This window comes from Sycon ciliatum, chromosome 8 (assembly GCF_964019385.1).
Source record: "Sycon ciliatum chromosome 8, ocSycCili1.1, whole genome shotgun sequence".
NCBI lineage: Eukaryota > Metazoa > Porifera > Calcarea > Leucosolenida > Sycettidae > Sycon > Sycon ciliatum.
This window is the reverse complement of record NC_088650.1, coordinates 8,586,442-8,607,987: the sequence shown is the minus strand read 5'-3', so window position 1 is coordinate 8,607,987 and position 21,546 is coordinate 8,586,442. Positions and strand designations below refer to the sequence as shown.

General features: G+C 48.1%; 1 protein-coding gene and 1 long non-coding RNA gene across 2 annotated transcripts in view; one reads left to right on the top strand and one right to left on the bottom strand.

Annotated features, from left to right (window-relative positions):
- Window positions 1-21,546, bottom strand: part of LOC135823528 (uncharacterized) — a 72,796-nt gene that overhangs the window by 32,871 nt on the left and 18,379 nt on the right. The window contains exons 3-12 of the mRNA XM_065336371.1: window positions 17,116-17,218; window positions 15,265-16,360; window positions 13,218-13,371; window positions 12,442-12,566; window positions 11,774-11,951; window positions 10,439-10,541; window positions 9,737-9,998; window positions 9,184-9,443; window positions 6,218-6,309; window positions 109-1,119 (exon numbers count right to left, since the gene is read on the bottom strand). Coding sequence (XP_065192443.1) covers window positions 109-1,119; window positions 6,218-6,309; window positions 9,184-9,443; window positions 9,737-9,998; window positions 10,439-10,541; window positions 11,774-11,951; window positions 12,442-12,566; window positions 13,218-13,371; window positions 15,265-16,360; window positions 17,116-17,218 — 3,384 coding nt within the window. The remainder of the gene's footprint in view (window positions 1-108; window positions 1,120-6,217; window positions 6,310-9,183; window positions 9,444-9,736; window positions 9,999-10,438; window positions 10,542-11,773; window positions 11,952-12,441; window positions 12,567-13,217; window positions 13,372-15,264; window positions 16,361-17,115; window positions 17,219-21,546) is intronic.
- LOC135823214 (uncharacterized) lies at window positions 2,167-5,181 on the top strand. The gene is made up of 2 exons (XR_010554628.1): window positions 2,167-2,551; window positions 4,981-5,181. It is a non-coding gene; the product is annotated as an uncharacterized LOC135823214 (long non-coding RNA).

Sequence of the window (21,546 nt, the reverse complement as noted above, 5' to 3'; positions counted from 1 at the left end):
CAAACACCAATTTTTTCTGCGGGAAAGTTACGATTAACGCTGAAAACGGGTCTGAAAGCAATCGAAATACTCTAAAACGATGCTATTTTTCAGGTACGACGGACGTACCAGATTTGAAAATTCAAATTTCTGGACGCCATTTTGGATGGCCACTGATCGCATGCACGGGACAGCCGTGTTCAGTGTAGCGTTGGTGGTGCTGGACAGCGGCGGAATGCCGCGGTCTTCGGCACGCACCACAATGTAGTAGGTGTGCTGCACCTCGTAGTCGAGCGCGCGCACGAGCGTTATCTCGCCGGTGCGCGGGTCGATGCGAGCGGCGTGGCGCGTGTCGTCGTCGACGATACTGTACCAGACGGTGCTGTTGTGCAGGTCGGGATCCGTGGCGTTCACGTACCCGGCGCTGTTGCCCTGCATGCCGGCCTCGGCAATGCTCACCACATGAGGCCCGGGGCCAAAGTCGGGCGGCGAGTCATTCACATCGTCGAGCGTGATTACGACGCTCGCCGTGCCGGTTAGGCTGGGCGAGGCCGTGTTGATGGCACCAACCGTCAGATTCACAACGGCCAGCGTCTCGCGGTCCAGCGGCCGCTTGTTGCGCAGGCTTCCTGTGAGCGGGTCGATTGCAAACCAGTTGCGCACGTCGCCGGCCAGGATTTGGTAGCGCAGCACTCGGTGGGTGACATCAACATCGGCATCGCTGGCCGTGACCGTCAGTATGGTGGTGTTGACGGGCACGTCCTCGCTCACAGTTGCACTGTACTGTGACTGGCTGAACACGGGCACCAGGTCATTGTAGTCACGTACGTCGACTTGCAGGGTGGCGTTGCTGGTGAACACGCCATCGCTCACCCACATGATGGCACGCAGACCGGGCAGAGTCTCGCGGTCGAGCCGTCGTACCAGCGTTACGTTCCCAGTGGCCGGTGACAGGTGGAGGTACCCTAGAGCCGCCGCACCACCACCACCGCTTGCTGCCTCTGTCATGTTGTACGTTAGAGTGTTGCCAACGTCAGCATCAGTGGCTGACAGACGGAATAAAACCGAATTCTTCTGCAGAAGAAATACAGAAACACATGCAGAACAGCTCTTACAAAATGGTGGGGAGCAAATGTTTGTCTATAGAACAGTTCTTGCTGGAAATTTTCATTCTTTTAAAGGGGAAGTTAAGGCAACGAGAGAGCTTGGAAGCTCAGGGCCCTACGCTATGCTTTTTTTCCTTGATGACCTAGACAAAAAAAGCATAGGGATGTTATAAATTCTTTAAAAAATTCCTTTTTTTAAGACATAACCTGGGATTCGAACCCGCACTATCGCGCCCTGTATGCATCCCTGGTCTTTAAAAAATTCCTTTTTTTTAAGACATAACCTGGGATTCGAACCCGCACTATCGCGCCCTGCATGCATCCCCCGATACACTTCGCATACATACTAATTCTTCCAAGTTGCTTCACATTATGATCTTGCATTTGAAAGCCCTATTTGAATATGCATTGTGGCCAGCCGTCTTTGAATGTACGATACGGTAGGGATAGGTACGGGACAGGTACGATCGAGGGTAATACGACACCGTCTCCCGAACCGTACCATCAAACACAGCTGGCCACATACAGCTGCCCGCAATATTCAAATAGGGCTTTCAAACGCAAGATCATAACGTGAAGCAACTTGGAGAATGGGTATGAATGCGAAGTGTATGGGGGAATGCATGTAGGGCGATAGTGCGGGTTCGAATCCCAGGATATGCCGGAAAAAATAGGAGAATTGAAAATTTTTTAACACCCCTATGATTTTTTGCCGTCAGATACGGGATAGCGCCAGGCGTGACACAAACAAACAAACAAATACACAAACAAACAAATACCAAATTAAGGAGGTTCGCGACGGTTAGCGCCATGTTGGATTTCCGAATTTTTTTCTGAAAAATAATGCCTTTCGGAGTGGAAAAATGGGACGCGATCATGCACAGAAAATAGTTTGCCATGACTTCGCAGTGCTCGAGTCGGGACAAGATTTGGAGGAAGAAGCTCAGCCACTAGTGGACTTGCGGATTTGTTTTGACATTGGCGGTTTTTGGATAGCTCGGTTCTCCTGCCGACGTGTCCTGGAGATGAAGACGCGGGAGAGTAATTCGTCACCCACGACGCGGCTTCTCATTCTGCGTACTGGACGATGCAAGAAGCCGAGGAGGGGGACGCTTCGCAAACTCAAACGATCGATCGAGTTCCTGAAAAACGGAAAGGGCGATCTCCATCACTAACGCCACTGGATTCGACTCCCGCGAAGAGGTCGTTCAGTGCCCCTCTTCACGGTCGACGAATCGTTCATCTCAGGTATCTGGCTGTGGGATTGTCTGCGTGCCAGAATCCTGGATGTGGCAAACCTCTGGCGCTCATTGATTGCGTTGAAGAGAAGAGGTACGACCTGGGCAGCGTACTTGTCATTCCGTGTCAGCAGTGTGGGATGGAGAATTTTATAGATACAGATAGCCCTGTAACTGCTCAACACCCTGGCCCCCGTGCTTCCACAAGCAACACCAAAGCTGCTTTGGGTAAGTGCGTTTTTCAATCTCATAAGATTTATTCATGATATTTGGGAGTCATTTCCACCCTATGGCTATGAAAATGTATGAGCACACTGTATGCGCGGCGGCCGCGAGCGTCTGTGTGTTTGCATAGACCTGCATGTTGTGCATGTGTGCACCATACGCATGTATGAACATGCACATGCATATGCGCTCATGTGGACGTGCCCTCGCACACATACTATACACACGTGCATGACCGCTCCCAGGGCATGTTGCAGATTGTTGGTGTTACATGTCATGTGTATGCGGGCATATCCACTCATGCACATGAGTGTGCACATGCATGTGGGTGGGTACGCACACGTGCGTGAATGTATGTGTGTGTGTACGCGCGCGTGTGTTCTATTGCGTGTGAGAGCATGCATGTGTGTGTGTGTGTGTGTGTGTGTGTGTGTGTGTGTGTGTGTGTGTGTGTGTGTGTGTGTGTGTGAGGCTAAAAATAGTGGCGGTCAATTCATCAGCCTTGCAAGCTGTTGAATGGTGTAATCCCAGCACAAGTTGCTATGTCTAACATAGCTGTTCGCTATCATCGCTCCCGCGATGGGCATGTCTGAGGTCTGAGGTGTGTGTGTGTGTGTGTGTGTGTGTGTGTGTGTGTGTGTGTGTGCACGGATGTGTGTATCGATGGTGTGCATTTTTGTGATTGGTGAACACTCTGATCCCTAAACCGCGATACCGGAGCTCGCAAGCTACAGCCTCAGATTGATTTATAGTTCATCGTTGGGAATGAGTTCGCTGCTCATGATGCTGTTGCGGATGTTGCGGCCCTAGCTGAAATTGTCGAAGCTCGCCCTGATGCCAGTATCCTGTAGTACTCTGTCACTTTTACATCAGCATGTTTGGCGATGGAGTTTGCAGAACATCAGCAAAAGCGGCTGGCCACCCTTCAACCGTTGGTCCAAGCAACATGCTTCTCTAAATCAGTTGCAGTGCGGGCAGCTGCCAATGGGTTGGTGATGAAGCACTTTGTCTTGTCCTACAAACGAAGTGGTGAGCCAGCCATTTCCAGACTGATGAAGGAGCAAGTCGGAGGTAAGAAGCGGGTGACAGTCTCAAGAAAGATTATATTAGTGGTGGCTGAACACCTAGCGAAGAACCAGCAGCAACCCAACTGTAAGGAACGCCCTGTGGCACAGGGCTTCACTTGTTTGTGCGCACCGTAAAATACCATCATTTTTGCCAGTGTGGGGACACGTTCTAGCTCGCATAGTTGAAGAACAAGAGGACTCAATGTTGTCTGATTCGTTCCAACATGTCAGCTTTCATTGTAGTTTGATATGGGGCAGTGCTAAGCGCTATCATAGCTACATGTACATGTACATGTATCACAACAAAGTGCCAACAGGAAAGTAATCATGGAGAAAAGTACCTATCGATAATGCATGCACCCAGGGTTTTCCGGCAAATTTACTAGTTCAGCTACCGTAATGTCGCGTGCATTAGCCGGGGCTTATATGCCTATAAGCCGGTGATGGAGTCAGGCTTGTACACAAGACAGGCTTATACACGAGACAGGCTTATATGACAAGCACCACTCAATGACCAGGCTTGTATGCGCAAACTGCTGACTTTTGGACGTCAAAACCAACATTTTCCAACGGGATTTTTTTTCTTTTTTTTCGCTCCCTGAACCGCGTCCCCCCTCTCCTTTCTCTCTCTCTCTCTCTCTCTCTCTCTCTCTCACACACACACACACACACACACACACACACACACACACAAACGAACAAGCCAACTCATCAAACACCAGCAGCTTCACAGTAGAGTTCAACTCCTTTTCAGGTCATGAGGTGTGGAGTACGATGATAAAGAACATGCTCGTACATGGTGCCGTGAGAATGAGAGGCAAGCAACAGGATGTGCACGCACAGAGTGAGACAAGTGTCAGCTATCGATACCAGTCTTGCGTAGTAGCCCGGCTTACGCACGCGACACGTGGCGCGTCTCGTGTACTAGCCCGGCTTATGCATGCGACAGGCTTGTACGCGAAAAGCTGTTGCAGATTTCATGCTTCTACACGAGACAGGCTTATGCACAAATCCGGCTTATGCACGCGACATTACGGTATTCCATCCTTGTATTGTTCTGAACGCCGAGGGCTCTAGTGAGTTTATGCAACACCTAACAGTCAAAAATCCAATAAGTTATGACCAAAGCAGCAGCAGAGAAGTACAAGCAATATAGATACGTGAATTTACCAATTTTAGGCAAATTTTGACAGTTTTTGGATTTTTCTCCAGAATATGCACGGTCACCCCTATTTTCGCCGCGGTAAACCTGTTCCAACCCACTTATAGAACGTATTTGAAGTATCCACATATGGGGCAAACTCAAAAATAAGCTGCAAAAAATATTCAAAGTTTCATTTTTTGCGTCTTTTTGTTCTTCTCCAGGAAATGACGACCTGGATCCCATCGTCAACCAAAGTGTACATTTTTCGGTGTTGACATCATCTTAGTCAATACCTCGAGCAGTCTGTAAAATTTTATGTCATATTTTCTGTCCTAACTGATGTTATGGACGATTTCTCATCAATTTTGGGATTTTGTGTTATTTTGTGTCATCAAGGAAAATTGTGTTTTTGGCAAGACCTATTCGGGCAATTGAAAAACTGATGTTACTAAGCGAAAATATAAGGCTGTACCTATTCAAACCTGATGTCAGATTGGGCTGATGTTGAAATTAAATGTTTGGGCCTAACTGTCCCGAACCCCCTTAAAGCTGTGTGGACCCTGGCTAGCGCCAAACGTTACTGAAGTAACGTCTTCTGCATAGCTACGGGAAAAATTAAAATTTCACCAGTTGTAGTCTTCGGGGTGCTGAGTCGAATGGTCTTGGTCCGAGAAAGCTGCGACGCTCCCTTCCTACTTGAATCCCAATCGAACTCGCGCACTTCCACCGAAATTGGGTGACTGCGCCCTACTAGATGGGGATTTGTATGCAAAATGTCACTAAAAGCGCCATTTCGTAAAAGCACCGGATGACCGCGATTGGCCCATATGTTGTAGTCTTTTGGACACGGAGTCGACTGGTTTTGGTCCGAAAAGGCTGCGAGGCTGCGATGTAGCGTTCCTCCTTTATTCCCAATCGAACATGGTTGAACAAGTGGTCACGTGCTCCTGGGTGCCCAAATCACCTGGTCACCACGCCAGCAGGCGACAACTTTCACACCAAGGTTCAACTCGAGTTCAACTCGAGTGACAGGACTGCACCCAAAAAAGGTCAAACAGGCTAGTAAGTTGTACAGTACGGATCGGCTGTAGCGTTGGTGTTTGATTTTCGTGAATATATCACTATAGGCGATACATGTATATTACTATAGGCGATAATGCATACTTAAGTATGCCTGACAAATGCGTGTATGGTGTCATTTGAATCAGTGCAGCGTGCAGAAGCGTGCTGTGCATGTGACTGTACAATACGCGCAGTGCAGAGCTACATGTACTTCCCGCGGAAACAAAAACTTCATGACCTTTTGACATGTGTTTTCAAGGAGTTGCTGTGCTCAACAAATGTGTTCTTTCGGAAGAGAAACACTTCAACACATTCAATCGACATATCAACAATATCTACAGGATCGATTAGTGGGAGTAGAGTCTCAGTCTGGGTCACCATCACTCGACTCATCACCGCTGAAACCGTTCCAAGTGGCAGGTCGATCGACGCGTAATGTCGTATGGCACGGAGAAGCTTCTCCGCGTCCCTGATCGTCTCGCTGTTACCTTAAAGGGGAAGTTAAGGCAAACATTAAAATTTCACCAGTTGTAGTCTTCGGGGTGCTGAGTCAAATGGTCGTGGTCCGAGGAAGCTGAGACGCTCCCTTCCTACTTGAATCCCAATCGAACTCGCGCACTTCCACCGAAACTGGGTGACTGCGCCCTACTAGATGGGGATTTGTATGCAAAATGTCACTAAAAGCGCCATTTCGTTCTTAGAAAAGCATGGATGACCGCGATTGGCCCATATGTTGTAGTCTTTTGGACGCTGAGTCGATTGGTTTTGGTCCGAAAAGGCTGCGATGCAGGGTTCCTCCTTTATTCCCAATCGAACATGGTTGAACAAGCGGTCACGTGCTCCTGGGTGCCCAGATCACCTGGTCACCATGCCAGCAGGCGACAACTTTCACACCAAGGTCCAACTCGAGTGACAGGACTGCACCCAAAAAAGGTCAAACAGGCTAGTAAGTTGTACCCTGCAGGCACGGTGGCCAGGTGACTGGCGTACGCAGAAGCACGTGACCGCTTGTTCAACCATGTTCGATTGGGAATAAAGGAGGAACGCTGCATCGCAGCCTTTTCGGACCAAAACCAATCGACTCAGCGTCCAAAAGACTACAACATATGGGCCAATCGCGGTCATCCATGCTTTTATAAGAACGAAATGGCGCTTTTAGTGACATTTTGCATACAAATCCCCATCTAGTAGGGCGCAGTCACCCAGTTTCGGTGGAAGTGCGCGAGTTCGATTGGGATTCAAGTAGGAAGGGAGCGTCTCAGCTTCCTCGGACCACGACCATTCGACTCAGCACCCCGAAGACTACGACTGGTGAAATTTTAATTTTTGCCTTAACTTCCCCTTTAATGGCAATAATGCCTTCACCAACATCTCGGCGGAGACCACGGTAGCGCTTCAGCGCTGTTACTCATTACTGCCTCCGATCTCGCTCGAGGATGCCCTCGGAACAACAAGCACAACCAACGCCAAACATTTCGAATTTCCTCCGAGGGATATCATAGTCGTACCAGCGCTTCCTGGCTGCCGCGATCAGATCTCGCCATGTACGATGTATAATTGTTTATGATCATCACTATAGCCGATGAAAAATGTATGCAATAAGATCATTTTGACAAAGAAATCGTATCATTATAGCCGATATATTACTATAGCCGATTATTACTATAGCCGATCTGATATGTATAGAAAGGGGTGGTTTACGAAAATGAATTTGAGAATACGATCACTATAAGAGGTATATTGCTATAGCCGACAACCCTATAGCCGATCCGCACTGTAGCCTGCAGGCACGGTGACCAGGTGACTGGTGTACGCAGGAGCACGTGACCGCTTGTTCAACCATGTTCGATTGGGAATAAAGGAGGAACGCTGCATCGCAGCCTTTTCGGACCAAAACCAGTCGACTCCGCGTCCAAAAGACTACAACATATGGGCCAATCGCGGTCATCCGTGCTTTTATAAGAACGAAATGGCGCTTTTAGTGACATTTTGCATACAAATCCCCATCTAGTAGGGCGCAGTCACCCAGTTTCGGTGGAGGTGCGCGAGTTCGATTGGGATTCAAGTAGGAAGGGAGCGTCTCAGCTTTCTCGGACCAAGACCATTCGACTCAGCACCCCGAAGACTACAACTGGTGAAATTTTAATTTTTGCCTTAACTTCCCCTTTAAAGTTATAAATACACGTATACATGACTACTGGCCTGAGACGTGTGTGAGAGGTGAAGGCAGTGAACTCAAGGTTTTGTGGAATTTTCGTGATTTTTGCTTCAGGAAAGGCAAGGAAGGAAAGGGCAAACAACCATTCAGAATTCAGACAAGCTTGAGATCTCTGTCTACAGCTCGTATCACATGTTCAGTAGAACTCCCCCTATTCGGGCAGGTTGGGACCGGGCACTGGCCGTAACTAGAAATTGCCCGCAACTCAGATCATATACTTCGTGTGTGCAATAGGGTGTCAAGGAACACTTGTTTTATGCCTTTCAAAAATATTTGGTGCCATTTTCCATAGAAAAGCCCGGTTTTATGACTGCTGATGGGTAAAAAAGGTGACAGGTAAACGAGAGTGCCCCGGATAAGGGGAGTTTTACGGTACTGTCTTTAGGACAAACACCAGGGGACGATGGTATTCGTTTGCAAAACGGGAGTTCTTCTTTTACCGTATTTGTCGGAGTATAGTGCGCACCTTTGTATAATGCGCACCCCCAATCTTCATTGGGGGTGCGCACTTCAATCTTCATTGAAATTCATGCATTTCATATTCGGAGCATAATGTGCACCCGCGATTTAGGGCCTAAAATAGCACGTCTAAAGTGAGCAATACTCCGGAAAATACGGTACACATTAATGTGTATACACTGATTTGAGGGAAAGACACAAACGGGAAAAGCCTGAAGAAAAATTGACTCTTACCACCAGGATGCAAACCAGGGACCTTCGCTTGAGGCCAGCGATGCTCTAACCACTGAGCTAAGGTGTAGCCGTTTAATTTTTATACCCAGTGAATACCCAGTGAATACCCGTGAATACCCAGTGAATACACCGTGATTTATCCAATAGAGTTATACATACTACTGTAAAGTGAGAAACTTTCGCTAGAGATTTAATTTCGCTATTTTCGCGACCATCACACATTCGCGAATATAAATCGCCGCAAACCTCTCTGTACATTGATTGTAGTCAGTACAAGATCCGACTGAAGAGATAGAATCGCAAAAGTTTCTCATCGTGAACCAGCTCAATTTATGAAAACCCTAAATTTGCGCGCCGCGAAAGTTTGTCACTTTACAGAAGTTCTAGTTTTTCAAAAGCGAAAGTTTCTCATATCAGTGTTCTTGTTTTAACGATGTTTCACTCTATGTGCATCCCGGAGGCTGGCTGCTTACCAGTGTGGCCTCGGACACATTGTACACCAGCAGAGAGCTGCTGAACAGAGGTGCATTGTCGTTGATGTCCACAGCGCTGACAGCAGCCCAAACTGTCGCAGTGAAGCCCGCAGCATCCGTCGCTTCCACCGCCAGTAGATATGCGGCAGTCATTTCTCGATCAAGCGCAGCAGCCACCCTGATATCACCACTGTTTGTGTCGACACTGAAATGTCCTTGTGCATTGCCAGCTACAAACCTGAAGGGCATACAACAAAGGAAGGAATGCAGAAAGACAGTCTTTGAGTCAGTTTGACTCATTCCAAAAATCATATCAAATACCTCAAAGGTGCGTTGGCCGGTCAGTGTGTGCGTGTGTATGTGTGTGTGTGTGTGTGTGTGTGTGTGTGTGTGTGTGTGTGTGTGTGTGTGTGTGTGTGTGTGTGTGCATGCGTGCGTGCACACACATGCATGTGTGCGTATGCAATGGATCCTGATAGCATGCTCCTGCTTAGTTGCCATCAGGTCACGTTCACCTGTACGAGTACGTACCGATATGTGGAGACAGCGTTGTCACCAACATCATCATCCAGTGCAGACACAGTTAGCACAAACATGCCTAGACTGGCGTTCTCCATGATCGACGCGGTGTAGTTGGCGGTGAAGTATGGCGCCTGGTCGTTGATGTCCGTGACGTACAGAGTGAGATTGGCGCGGCCGGTCAGGCTCGGCACGCCTTGATCCGTGGCAGCTACGGTGATGGTGTATACCGCCTGTGCCTCGCGGTCCAGACCCTGATGCACCGATATCACACCTGACATGCATCGATACATGAGAGGGATGAGCAGAAGAATGACATGGGAGCTGAATTAGGAATACACTACAGCTTTTAAGAATACCGACTGCATCAGTTGTATTTGTCGTTGAATACCTGTACCGGCCATACAATGAGTGCGTTCTATTCATTGATGAGTTGCGAGGTGAACAGTGAGAAGAGCCACACCCGGACGGAGAACAACAAGATTTCCTTAGTGAAACAAACAAATACAGTGTCTGAAGACTTGATTTCCTCCGTGTTATGTGTACACTTCTTCCCGGGTGGGGAAGGTGGCCGGGGTTTGGGATGGCTAGTAAATTTTCCGGCTAAATTTTCCGGCTATGCAGAGTTCAGCCAGTGTTAATTGTCGTTTCAACAATCTAAAAATGGCTAGAATTTCCGGCTTGTTTTAAGATGTTCAAATTCGACTTGCTCACCAGTCAGTGGGTCGATGCTGAACAGACTCGATGGCCAATCGCCCGCATCCAGCGCATAGGTGAAGCTGCCTCCGGCGCCCAGGTCAGGGTCTGTCGCATTGACCTGCATGGCACATGTTGTGTATGCGAGTTAGTCATACTGTATCTACTACACCGTTTGCTACTGTATTGCGCATGCTCGCATATTGTTGTTGTTGTTGCTTTACCTGACCAAGAGTAATGTCTTCCAAATGCTAGTGTTTGTGTGTGCCAGTGAGAATGCATGAATGTAATGGAATGTTAGTCCGCAAGGGGACATAACAGCACATGAGCAGAGCGGCACAAGGCACGAGAGTGTGAAACACTGCGGACGTGTACTCCGACACCGTTTCAAGTTCTGACGCCAGCATCAAGTAAGCTGTCCCTGCGGGAATTTGCGGAAAATCCTCGAAAACTTGCGCAAGAAATTGCGGCAGAAAACAACAAAAAATGCGGCAAAAAGTGCGGAACTTGCCAGGAACTCCCGGAATTATTGGCAGAAAATTGCGTATTTGGGCCAAATCACGAAATTTGTTGTATCCTTAGAATCGCTATTTGCGTACTGTGGAAATAACCTACAAGCAGGATCATGGAAAGCACTGGATACTGCGTGAAAAGTGCAGAAAAATGTTAAAAGAAGTGCAGAAAACAACAACAAAAAACGCGGGAAATCGCGGATTTTTCAGAAAATCGCGGGTTTGAGCCAAAATCGCGAAATTTGTTGCGTCCGTGGAATCGCGATTTCCTGGAGGGACAGAGTAAGGTAAGATACTGGTCAGAGAAATCCAACCTCATGAATAAACTAGTGCCGGGCGCTACACAGTCCTAGCACTGCACATACTGCTCTGCACAGTCCTAGCACTGCACATACTGCTCTGCGCGCTCGAATGCGGCGCTACTTTAGTCATGAGGTTGGATTTCTCTGGCCAGAACACCGTACATGTGCCGAGGTCCGGGAGAACGTATCGTGTCATTGCATCAACAAAAACACATAATATTATGTTAGCAGTTCAAATACTGCTAGCAGATAGTCATCGATGCAAGACATAGAAAACGGAACATTCTCTAACACTGCTTGCAGATGTGAATAACCTACTAGTGGTGTGTGCATTGTGTGATCCTTATCACCCAGTCCACACTACCTCCAGGCCATGTATTGCAGTCAATACTAATATAGACGGTCATTCGTTGTAGCGGGAAGAATTGCCACAATGCAGTTGACGACATTGCCACAATGCAGGACATGATCGCACACGTGTGTATGTTGCCAGAGTCTCTTCATTGTTGGTATGCGTCGCTCTAGGCGGGTCATCATACCTGGTAAATGGTCCGTGGCAATACGCTGCTCAGGTGTTCCTGCAGGTGAGTTTCCATGTTTGACGGAAACGCCGGCGCTACGTCATTGACGTCCGTCACTATTACTGTCAGGTTGGCCAGGGACGTCTTGGGAGGGAAGCCGCCGTCCTTTGCAACCACCCAGAACACGTGCTGTGATCTGAGACAACACAGACAACGCAAAGCGAGGGTGTACCAGCAAGAAGCAAGGAACAAAATACCGGGGTAAGCAGCAGCATTCGGCCCAGCAAGGAAAAAGACAGTGACACGAACTGCTTAAAAATCTGCACGGTTTTTGCAATTGTGTGATGCCACTGTTCGATGGAATGAAACCCAGCGAAAATTAATTCCACTCTGTAGACATTCTATTCAGTCACTCACAAGACAGCCATTGTCCTAAACAGATCTTCTTTAGTTCTCTATCAGAATTGCGCCATGTCATCTCTCTCGTGCTATACATAAAGCGGTACAAGCACGTGCGTACATAGTACTACATACAACTGCATGTACGATATCTACACACTCTACTTCAAGGTAGTACAAATATCTGAAGGAAACTTCAAGACAAGAGCACACACACATCAAAATTTATATGACCGTACCTCATCAAACACCATTGCAGTGTCCATACCATGCCTGCACATCCTTACCTGACATCTCTGTCCAGTGAAGTGGCCACGGACACAACTCCTGTCACACTGTCCACATCAAAGCTCCCTCCCAGCCGGAACAAGTCCGGATCTCCTCGGTGGATCTCATAGGTGATCTCACCAATCTGCGAGTACCAGTGGAGACGGATAGAGAGGATACCCAATCAAGAGCTATCTCCGTTGCTCACTTACTTTGCATATGAACTACGGTATTTTCCCCAATAAATGTGCAGTCCTTTTGTTTTTTCAAAGGTGGTCAGATCTGTACTACTACAGGAGACGTGTACTAGTATTGGAGACTGTACTAGTATTGGAGACGTGTACTTTTATTGATTCTGGAAAGATTGATTGCCTGGGTTGGGTGGTAAACAACTAGTGATAATGATAATGTAAAGCTGTAAATACATGTACATGCAACCATGGTAAGAATCAGTGTACAAAGACACAACGATGATAAACGGGTAAGAAAAACGAAGTAAGGTGGACCCTAGTACCTGGATCCCAGTAATGCCCATCACATCATTCCGGCATGTACTATTATTAGAGACGTGTCCTCTTATATTTTTGATCCACAGTCAACAGGTACTACAATTGGAGACGTACTAGTATTGGAGGCGTGTACATTACTTATGATGGGGAAAATACGGTATGCTGAACGGCCCGACAAGATGAAGTCTGTCTGCATAATCAGCAGCTAACCACTTGCCAACCGCATGACATTCTAGCGAACTGACTTGCTACTCAGTTACTACAGTCTAACTACATAGATAACATACCTGCCTGGAGTCTGCATCAGTGGCAGTGACTTGCAGTATGCTCGTTCCTATGGGCAGAGACTCGTTGACGGTGGCCAAGTAGACGACGGGACTGAACACGGGCGCGTTGGGATTCAGCTCGTGAACTTCCACGACCACTTTCACCGTAGTAGCCCTGCAAGCATAAACAGGAGGGAAAGATTTACACGAACAATGAGTTGGCCAAGTGTGTCAGGATCCTTACCAGATTTGGACGAGCACTCCAGTTTGATACAGAACCAAATTGAGCACTACACACACTTCCCTTTCATGCAGGACTATTCTGATAGCTAAGATTACACACGTAGAGTGACGGGCAAGTTCTAACTTATAAGACGTCACAGTACCATACACACGTGCTCACTGCTCACAAGAGCAAAGGAAGTTGATGGATGCGTGTTTACAGCAATCCACCAAAGACGCATGCACTGCCTAGCCTGGTGGAGGGCCTCAAAACATTCGCTTTTCATGCCAGTACCTAGTCATTTGACTATACATCACACTTAAAAACAACTATGCATACTTGGAGCAAAATCTATTTTGTTGTCATTGTACACTGCATGCAGTAGCACATGTCCGTCCGCAGGTACAACTGAAGTCTGTTACAGCTAGGTGTTGGCGGATAATGCTCGGTAATATGGGATATAATGCTCTCAGTAATGCTCCACAAAAGGCCATATAATGCTCCAAATAATGCTGATAATGCTCTGCCGGATGGAATATAAACTCCTGAACCCTGCAGTATCGGGCTAAGAAAAACACTATAATATTGCACCCATGCTATGCAATGTAGAACGCACAATCTGGATCCGCCGCAGAGACTCGGCTTAACTAACGGCCTCAGTAAGACCAGTGCCGGCTAGAGCCTTCCCAAGTCGTTTCTGATACGCCAAGAAGGACTCCTTGACCAGCTTCTGCCTCTGAGTTTTCCTCTCCAAACGGGACTGTCCTTGTTTGTGTCTCGCGGTAGCAATATGGGACATGATTATACTCTTCTTCCCTGACAATGCTGTATGGCATGCCAGGCACACAAACTTGCCACAGTCGCTTTTGAGTGGCTCCGCACCCGTGTTTCGGCACTGATGGCCGCTTCAGCGCTCTGTCCATGAGCTACTCGCGTCCTTTTGGAAACATTTTCAGACTTGGTAATAGCTGGTTTCTGAAAAGACCGCTTCCTCGCTATCGCGGCAGGATCTGCAGTTTCCAACTCGACGACGTCACTATCATCAGAGGACTCCGCCAAAAGCTCATCTGGAGAAGGCCCAGCTTCCTCCCAATCCCAAGAACGGCATCGTGGCGAGTCAGCCATCAGCGTTGGCTGCTAGTTAGCTGGTCTTACACAATGGTCAATGTCCGGTGAAAGTCCAGCGTTACTCTTCGACAAAGACATGGACTCTTGCTTCGATGAAAAATGTTTTTTGTAACATTGTGGACGGTAACCGGGTTAGGTCTGGAATGTGTGCGTGTGCGCACCTCCACAGTTCCATGCTGGCTCACATTTGTTTCGTTGGTTCGGCGTTGTGTGCGGTGGTCTATCGCTTGTAGTAATACACCGCGTATAGTAAGTATCTAATATTGACTGAGTACGAGGTCAATATAGGAAATAAAAGCCGAGTAAAAGACCGAGGCGAAGCCGAGGTCTTTTACGAGGTTTTTATTTCCTATACTGACCAAGTACGAAGTCAATATTAGATTTATCACGACAAACAGTCCGTATTTCAAATTCCAAAACGATAACCTCATGAATCCCGGTTTTATGATTGCACAACCGTTGCACCACCACCTACTCATGCAGTGACAATGCTGCACTAGGCACCGTTCAACTGCGCAACCCCTAAGCAGTCAAATATAAGCAGTCAATATAGCCCTAAGGAGTAAAATATGCAGGAATATTTGACTGCTTAGGTATGGCAAAAATGATCTATGTGAGTCAATACTAAGGGAGTGATAATACATTGTAAATGTTGCCAATCAAAGACCAACGCTATAGCCGATACGAATCTGTACATGAGGATGTGTGTAGATCTACCTCTTCACAAGTGCGCCTTGGTCTTCAGCACGTGCCGTGAAGTTGTAGAAGCGCTTCATAGCGTAGTCCGCTGCTTGCAACCCTTCGTACGTTACGGTGCCCGTGGTGGAGTCGACTGCGAAGGACGAACTATCGCCACCGAGAATGCTGTACTGAATGCGCGAGTTGTCACCCTCGTCAGCATCGGTCGCATTCAGCTGGAGAGCGTCTTTCCCGCGGACCTGGCCGTCCAGGATGTTGCCGACGAACGGGCTGGTGACGAAGCGAGGTGAGTTGTCGTTGGTGTCGGACACGACGATGGTGACGTTGACGGACGACGATTGCTGCTTGCCTATCACATCCTGGTCACTGGCGACCACCACTAGGTGATACTCTGCAGTGGTCTCTCGGTCCAGGGTGGTCAACAACTGGAACACACCGGTAACTGGATCAATGGAGAATGCACCGCCGGCATCGTGACCAGGCGCAAAGCTGTACCGCACTACACTGCCATTCCCCGGTCCGTCCGGGTCTACGGCCGAGACAGATAGGATGTTGGTGCTGCCCGGCGATTCGCTCTCCGAAACGGGTGCGAGGTACGACGGCAACAGGAAGCTGGGAGCATTGTCGTTGACGTCCTCGACGATGACCGTTATGCGCACTGTGCTCTGGCGCATAGGGCTACCTCCGTCCTGTGCTGCCAAGTCTAGATGGATTATCGGCGAGTGTTCGTAGTCCAACATGGAGACCAGGACGATACGGCCGGTGGTGCGATTGACAGCGAACTCCCCGTTTGCATTACCGGCGACCAGTGCAAACGTAACCTCAGCGTTACTACCAAAGTCGGTGTCGTTGGCATAGGCATGTGAGAGGATGACTACGCCCGGTGCAGTCGCTTCCGATATCGTCACGTTGAACGGAAGAGGCTCAAATATGGCCGGCGAGTTGTCGTTGGGGTCTCCGACGCGTATCGTCAGGTCGGCCGTGTCGTGGAGGCCGTCCGGATCGGTTGCATTGATGACCAGAGTGAACTGCTGCCGGGCATCCAGCAGAAGACTGCTTTTCACAGTGACCACGCCGGTATCCTGGTTGATAGAAAACTTGCCGGCATCATTTCCTAAACACAACCAACACCGCAACAGCCACAGGTAAAGAAATCAGCAAAGAGGCAAAGTTACTTTGCAAAGTTACTTTGAAGTGCCCTATTTGCAGGAACACTGACGAACATTGATATAAAGTTATGAACATTGATATGAATATTGATAACATTGATATGAACATTGATATGCACAATGATATGAACTATGATGTGAAGTAGCAATGAGCAACTACAGTCCATTCAGAAAAAGATGGACTTCTAGCTTTCGGCCATAAATGGGTCAAATGTTGAGTTTTTTTAGAATTTTTTTCTGCAATCCCCTGTGGAATCCTCTTCCAATTCTGTTTCTGAAGTCTATTTCTCCATAAAGCAAGCCGTAGCAAGAATAGGATTTCGGCCAGGTTTTGCCCCAAGCGCACTGAATTGGGAAAAACCATCAAAATCCAGGCCGTTTGACCCCGCCTGCAACAGTGCATTGTGTGGTTTGAACCCCAGTTCAGGTACCCTTTTTGGACCCTTTTCCAAATTTCAAATTTCGCAGCACTGCACTGTACGATAACATTTTGAAAATCGCCAAATACGGGAGCTCGCCAGAGCCAGGGCCCATCTTTTTGTGAATGGACTGTAAAGGACAGAAGGCGTTTAAAAATCCTTGACCCACCCTGCGTGTGCATGCAACCCCTATCCCCTATCCTCTATCCATATATCCCCTCCACGCACTCCTGTCCAGCATACACTTCCCATGGGCTACGCCAAGTCAGGCTACAACTCACCGCTCGCAATACTGTAGAACACCCGTCCATTGGAGATTGTGTACACGTAGACGATTGTGTCCAGGCCGTTTGCATCCTTTACCGTGCGTTGCTCTCGCGCCACCTGACGAGGGCAATAACACAAGTCGAATGAGCACACATACGCGCGAGCACACACTTAGGGGTCGTCCATAAATATCGAAGATTTTTCACAAAACGAAATAATTTCGTTCGGGGTGGGAGGGGGTTGACCAATTTCGTTTCAGAAAACATTGATACATGTACATGTACATGGCCATAGGAGCAGTGACACACTTGCGACTTTTGCATGTATTATGTCAACATTTTTTACGTTCTGAGAGGAGGGAGGGAGGGGTTGGGTCCAAATTAAAACAATTCGTTTGGTGAAAAAAGTTCGATATTCACGTCCGCCCCTTACGGGATTAGCGATCCCAGTGGTTGTTTTTCTCAGAGCCCCTTTCAGGAGCGGAAAGTTCTATTCAAAATGTCGACAGTTCGCTTGAGACCCACAGACTGTTTCCCCGTCCGCAGGAACACCACCACCCCAGCTCGAGGGCTTTAAAAATCAACGAAGGCTATGCATAGAGAGTGAAACAAGAGCTATAGTGTGGTGGCTCAGTGTTTCATGGACCGGAAAGTACCGTTGATCCGCCCCGCGCCCGCTTCCGAGGTGGATTTTCGGCAGGGGGCGGGAATTCGATCAAGGCTGTCAAGTGCAGTGTGATGTACAACAACGTAGAAGATCAGACTTGATGTGCTGGATTGCGCACATTTTCATCCTGCACTGGCACGTATTGTGTGCAGCAGTGCATGCGTCGGTTCAACATCGTATTTCGTTGTATACGCCAAAGTCGCTTCACTAGCAGAAATTCGACAGGGGGCGGCAATTAGAGAGGGGGCGGATCAATGAAACTTTACGGTTATTGCGATCATCAGACAGCACTAACTACAATGTCCAACGAATGTATTTTTACATGTAGGCTACTGCAGGTGTGGGTGACTTTGCGTGAGTTTTAATACTAGCAATAATCATTATCAACCAAACTCACATGATTCCCAAAGCATGGCACGACCAGCTAGTGCCATGTATGAAGGTCAAGTGCGCAAAAACATCTCGTGCAAGTTCATATTGGTACATATCCTGGTCGATGCAGTGTGTGCAAACTAACTCGGGGCCGAGTTGCTGTGAATATGAAAGTTTTAGAGATTCGATTGGAATACTAGTATGGAATGAAACAATAAAAGCCCCTCTCAAATAGAAGCCTCCTCTAAATTGGCATTGAAGTAATATTGAAATAATAGAAGCCTCCCGCCCCGCCTTCTAACATGTACGCTAAGTAGAAACACATGTAGTCATATTGAGTCATACCGGTGCCAGCTAGAGCCTTCCCAAGTCGTTTCTGATACGCCAAGAAGGACTCCTTGACCAGCTTCTGCCTCTGAATTTCCCTCTCCAAACGGGACTTTCCTTGTTTGTGTCTCGCGGTAGCTATATGGGACATGATTATACTCTTCTTCCCTGACAATGTTGTATGGCATGCCAGGCACACTAATTACTTGCCACAGTCGCTTTTGAGCGGCTCATCTGGGAACTCCCGCACCCGTGTTTCGGCACTGATGGCCACTTCAGTGCTCTGTCCATGAGCTACTCGCGTCCTTTTGGAAACATTTTCAGACTTGGTAACAGGCTAACAGCTGTTTTCTGAAAAGACCGCTTCCTCGCTATCGCGGCAGGATCTGCAGTTTCCAACTCGACGACGTCACTATCATCAGAGGACTCCGCCAAAACTTTATCTGGAGAAAGCCCAGCTTCCTCCCAATCCCAAGAACGGCATCGCGGCGAGTCAGCCATCAGCGTTGGCTGCTAGTTAGCTGGTCCTACACAATGGTCAATGTCCGGTGAAAGTCCAGCATTACTCTTCGACAAAGACATGACTCTTGCTTCGATGAAGAATGTTTTTGTAACATTGTGGACGGTAACCGGGTAAGGTCTGGAATGTGTGCGTTTGCGCACTTCCACCGTTCCATGCTGGCTCACATTTGTTTCGTTGGTTCGGCGCTGTTACCATGGTTACTAGTGACTACACCCAATTTCCAAAACTTGCTCCGATTTTGGTCTCCTTCGATTCTCCCAGGCGTAGTACATAGGAAATCTGTAAGTATTATTCAAATCGGCCCAGCCATTCTTGAGTTATAGTGATTTGAAGTGCGCCAAGTACAGTTGTACTTTTGCTGGAAACATAAATGAATGGGAGTGATGGGAGAATCGAGAACGACCGCACAGTCCGTGCATGCAGTACAGTGTACCATGGTGTACAGTGCACACGCCTCGTCACTCGAACTGCGCGTACGAAATTGCATACTTTGGTATGCTGGCGCAGAACAAATTCGCTCGTAGAGGAAGACGAAAGCGTCTCACCGCCTTGTTATTTCACATGGCCAGTAGTTTTGCGACGCTGAAGATGATGGAATAGTCCGCGACGCTGCGACCCGACCAGAACAAACCGAAATTCATACCCTGAAAAAGCGCTGAGCGCAGAGCTCCTAAATGTTGTCGTATGGAAACGGGACTTCGGGTCTCGAGTCAAGGGCACGAACATCTCCTCTCTCAGATAAAGCAATTCACGCCGAAATGCACTGCCATGTCGGATTCTCCCATCGGCAGTATAGAAACTAACTTACTTGTTTCCAAAAATCAGCGTCTGGGTGCGAGGGAGTAAAGTCACGACTGTTACCTGGATCTACAAAAAGTTAGTTACACTTCGGAGCTTCGGCTTCGAATGTGACAGTGTGTTTGGCCTCATATTGCTCTAGTTTTTCATAAATTTCCAGCGGTTTAAAGATAAAAATGCAAATGCACGCTTGGATTGCACCTAGCACCTCTTGCTTTCTTTGGCCTTTTCTTTCGCTTCTTTGCTGATAGGTTACCTTTTTCCTTTGTCTAGTATCCTTGAGACTTCAGTCTTCTACTGCCGCTATGGCAGTGTCTATTGTCTAATGATGACTCCGAAGCTGAAGCTCGCAGTCCAGGCCTAGGACTAGTAAGAGTTCCTACCGGATCGTCGTGCTGTCCGTGTAGGTAAGTGCTGAAGTAACTAGTTAGTGCCGATATGGAAATTTCGGCCTTTTCGGCGGCCAATGCTGATGGCGACGCTGCGATGGTTCCGTGGGTTTGCAAACACCGACGAGTGCCTTGTTTCATGCCCCGAGTCACGATTTCCCTGTTGGGTCAGGGCGGCCTTCACGAGTTCGGCAGGCTCTTTCGAGTGCCTTGCCAAGGCTCTGCGCTTAGCGCGTAGCAACATCAACAGACGGCTTCCGTCACGTCATTGGGCAGGCCCTGACGAGTGCCTTGCCAATCTCTGTACCTACAAGCAGGGAGTCGTAAAAGCCCGGGAGAGGACACGGGATGCGCGCACGCGGACGATGTTTGCCTCGGCCAGAAAGTGAAGCACGCTAGGCCGGCGCGGCCGGATCTGCTCGATCCACGGCGCTGTGCTTGTCTTCAGGGCAGGGAGTCCTAAAATACCAATATTTTACAACTCGTTGTTGACACCATTATCCGAAACTGGTGGCGAAGGAAGGATAAACATGATTGTATGTCTGTCAGACTCAGTACAGGGGTGGGGAGTTGAGTGTGTGTGTGTGGGGGGGGGGGGGGGGTGTATGTGCACATGTGCTTGTACTTTTGTGTGTGTTTGTACAGTGTTTGTGTGTGTGCTTGTGTGTGTGCGCGCGAACGTGTGTGTGCATTTTTGTGCACAATTCCGTTATGAAGTACAAATGATAGGTTTACCTTTTGTACACTCGCCAAGACTTCCGTTTCCTAAACGGCTCAAGTCACCGCGTACTCAGTATACGAGTAGAAAAGTGTTGAAATTATCAAGATTTATAAATAACGACCTGCAACCATGTACAATGTAGATAGATAGGGAACACACATTGATTGTTTTTAAAAGAATCCAGGCATTATCATGAATCATGGAACGAGTGCGTAATAATGCTCTATGTTGCGTTTTGACGATGCTGAAGGAAGGGAGCCGTCGCGATTTACTCACAACACACGCACAGAAGTCCACTCGACTGCAATTTCTGACACAAATTCATAAATCCACGAGTACGCCGAGGAAGCTCAGCGGATCTCCACAAGAACTTTCGCCCATCACCTGCAATGGAATATGGGCTGTATGATACGACCAGTGGTTAACACGGGAAGTGGCGTCATTTTCCACAAATCTCGTTTCATTCACAACCATTTGACTGCAATTCAGTGCAATTTCTGCCACAAATTCAACTCCACGAGTACGAGGAAACTCAGCGGATCTCAACACGAACGTTGGCCCATCACCTGCAATGGAATATGGGCTGTATGATACGACCAGCGGCTAACACGGGAAGTGGCGTCATTTTCCACAAATCTCGTTTCATTCA